This window comes from Megalobrama amblycephala, linkage group LG11 (assembly GCF_018812025.1).
Source record: "Megalobrama amblycephala isolate DHTTF-2021 linkage group LG11, ASM1881202v1, whole genome shotgun sequence".
Taxonomy (NCBI): domain Eukaryota; kingdom Metazoa; phylum Chordata; class Actinopteri; order Cypriniformes; family Xenocyprididae; genus Megalobrama; species Megalobrama amblycephala.
In genome coordinates this window covers 18,158,438-18,161,344 of record NC_063054.1, presented here as the reverse complement: position 1 = coordinate 18,161,344, position 2,907 = coordinate 18,158,438, and the positions used below count along the sequence as shown (strand labels likewise).

General features: G+C 47.1%; 1 protein-coding gene across 1 annotated transcript; it reads right to left on the bottom strand.

Moving 5' to 3' along the window:
• On the bottom strand, window positions 1-2,075 carry foxc1b (forkhead box C1b). The gene is made up of 2 exons (XM_048206482.1): window positions 1,788-2,075; window positions 1-1,695 (listed from the first exon to the last, which is right to left on the bottom strand). The coding sequence occupies exon 2, from the start codon at window positions 1,675-1,677 to the stop codon at window positions 376-378; it is 1,302 nt and encodes a 433-aa protein (XP_048062439.1). The 5' UTR covers window positions 1,678-1,695; window positions 1,788-2,075; the 3' UTR covers window positions 1-375.
• Between the last annotated feature and the right edge of the window lie 832 nt (window positions 2,076-2,907).

Here is a 2,907-nt window from a genome sequence, read left to right as displayed (position 1 = left end):
TTTAACTCCAACAAGACGACAATTTATTAAACAAATAGTAACTTTAGATATTTTCAAAAAAGTATACGAAAAAACTGTAACTCAGTTGTACACTCGTTACCTTTCTATACTGAATTGATTATAAATACTTAAGACATTTCCTTGCAAAGTTGGTCCACCTGCTCTTACATGAAATAAATTAACACATGTTCTCTTAATCTCTCTTGATGGACGAGCAGGGAGAGAATGTTTATGTGCAGCGGAATTATCCTACTTACCAACACAAACTCGCATATCAGCCCGAGTTCACTGACCTAAAGGCTTCCTTAAATTACAAACACATGGAAAATAATACGAATATATATTAAACAATTTTGAAATTCATAAAACTTTTGGTCAGAACTTGCTGCAGTCGTATACAAAGGCTCCGGAAGCTCGGTAGAGTGGCTGACTGGACGGGAAAGCCATTTGACAGCTATTGCTTCCGGTCACCGGAGAGCTGTTCAGAGCTATCCGCTGCGTCTCGAACATCTCTCGCACAGCGTGAAAGTTCTGCTGCTGGCCGGGATAGCTCGCGCTCAGGTGTCCCAGCTCTCCGGACTGATTGAGGTACCAGGGTGCGAGTCGGTTCTGCTGCAAGTGCTGGCTCTCCTGGCTCGAGCTCTGGTGGGGGTGTGAGATTGAAGAGGCGCTTGTTGTGTTTGTGTATTCCGGTAAAGTGTCATCCCCGTGGCCGCGGTCCCCAGTGTACAGGCTCGTCGCTTGCATGTTGCAGTGATAAGTGGCGGGCTGGCCGCAGGGTGGACTGTAATGGGCGGGCTGCGGGGATGGCGAGTAGGTCAGAGACACCGAGCCTGGTAGAGCGGCGCGAGAGGCCGGCAGCTCTGCCGCGTGCTGCGGGGACCCTCGAAGTCCTGTCATGATTGTATCCATACTAAAGGCCTGTTGTGGCGTTTGCGACTGAGGACTCCCGCTACACGCACTCCCACCGCTCCTGTCTGGACTTTCCGTTTTGGGCACGGTGCTGAGGGGTGGAGTGCTGTCATGCGGGGGCGTGCAGGCCCCGTTCTCCGTTTTTATGTCCCGGAGCTTCACTGGTTGCTGGGCGTCTTGCTCGCACGCTTGTCCCGGGTTGTCCTTGCCCTGCCGGTCCCGCTCCTCTCTGTCCCTCAGCACGTCCTTCTTCTTGAAGCGGCGCCTCCGTCGCAGGAAGCTGCCGTTTTCAAACATGTTATATGAGTCCGGGTCTAGAGTCCAGTAGCTACCCTTACCTGGCTTCTTATCATCTCTTGGCACCTTGACAAAGCACTCATTGAGCGACAGGTTATGTCGTATGCTGTTCTGCCAGCCTTGCTTATTGTCCCGGTAAAATGGAAAGCGCTCCATGATAAACTGATAGATTCCATTCAGTGTGATCTTTTTGTCGGCTGAGTTCTGGATCGCCATGGTGATGAGTGCGATGTAGCTATATGGCGGTTTCACCATATCCTTAGGCTGCTGTGCAGGGGCGTACGGCCCATATGCGCGGGCCATGCCGCCGGGGTACTGCTCGTGCGCCGCGTGAGAGTACATGCTCATAGGCGCAGGCATCCCGGTATATCCACCTCCGGCCGCGGCTCGATAAAAGCCTTGGTCTCCGGTGATATAAGGCACTACGCCTAGAGGGCTTTGGCTAGACACGGGGTAGCGCGCCTGCATCGTACCCCTGCTCTCCAACTGCGGACGAACAGAGAAAAATAAGGTAAAAAATAGGCAGACGTCTTAATTCACTTCGAGACAAAAAAAAATCAAAGCATTCCAAAGTCCACCTTTTCCTTCAGTATCTTGTCTCAAAACTTTCATCCAAAGTTTCTCTCCAGTCTGATGTTCAGGTCTTTGTCGTGCAGGCGAATGAGAAGCAAATGTCGTACGAGGAGAAGTCAGTGAATAGGGAAAACCTGTGAACTTCCCGCATCCGTCACTTCACAGGGACTTTTTCACCGAATTACCAATTCTGCCTTTTGGCTGCGCTAAGCGCTCCTCCCCGCGCTCATCTCACGACCAATAAGCGCTCGAGAGCTGTTTGTGGAAAGACTGTACCCGAAGACCTTTTCCCTGTGGGTATAGGCATAGTCTACCCTTGAGTTAAGGATAAGGGAGACGCAAACAAACGGAAAGAGTAAAAATGTTGACAGAAAACGAGAAAATTCACATATCCTTAGACTACTTATGGCGTGAAATAAATAGAATGGCTGATATCTGCTGTCATGGAAATATGGTAGCTATAAAATGACATTTTGTATAAAAAAATATATGGCCAATGTTAAGGTAAAGCGGATTTAGAATATTCGCAAAGATGCCTCGTTTTTTTAACATGGTTGTAGCCCGCCCGTCGAACAGGAATGACTCCCTGTTTTCGTTCATGTAGATGTCAGGACTCATTTCAATCATTTGGCACTAATAGATGCGCTGGAGGGGTGAAGTAAAGCGATGTTTGTTCTTCAGAAACAAATGTACTACTGAATGGGAGCAAAGCAAAATCTCTGCAGGCCAAAAGGTGTAAATGATGCGATGTGTCTTTTTGGAGGTATAGGTCAACGAAAAGCCACCCAAATGTGCTTTACACTTATTCTTTGTCAGTGCGTTTTCTCACACTTCATTGCTGCTTTAATTTTCTTTAGTAGGCTAAGTGTTAAAACATGTCTTCAGTTAATAATAGCTTTAGGTTTCCATTGAGAAGTCGCACCGCTTGTGACATTTTTCTTTATCATTAGCCTACAACGAAAATGGAAGGAAGCAGATTAAAAAGTGGCATTTTATTAGATAACTTTAATGACAAGGTAACAGGCAGTTTAATACATTTGTTCAACTTGACTGTGTAATATGCTTTTGGGTTGTAAAGTATTTAATAGGCCTATTAAAAATGTGCTCTTGCAGAAAGATGGGGAA

Bases quoted from the DNA above. Each gene is read 5' to 3' on its own strand.
- foxc1b (XM_048206482.1), bottom strand. From the start codon at position 1,677: ATGCAGGCGCGCTACCCCGTGTCTAGCCAAAGCCCTCTAGGCGTAGTG.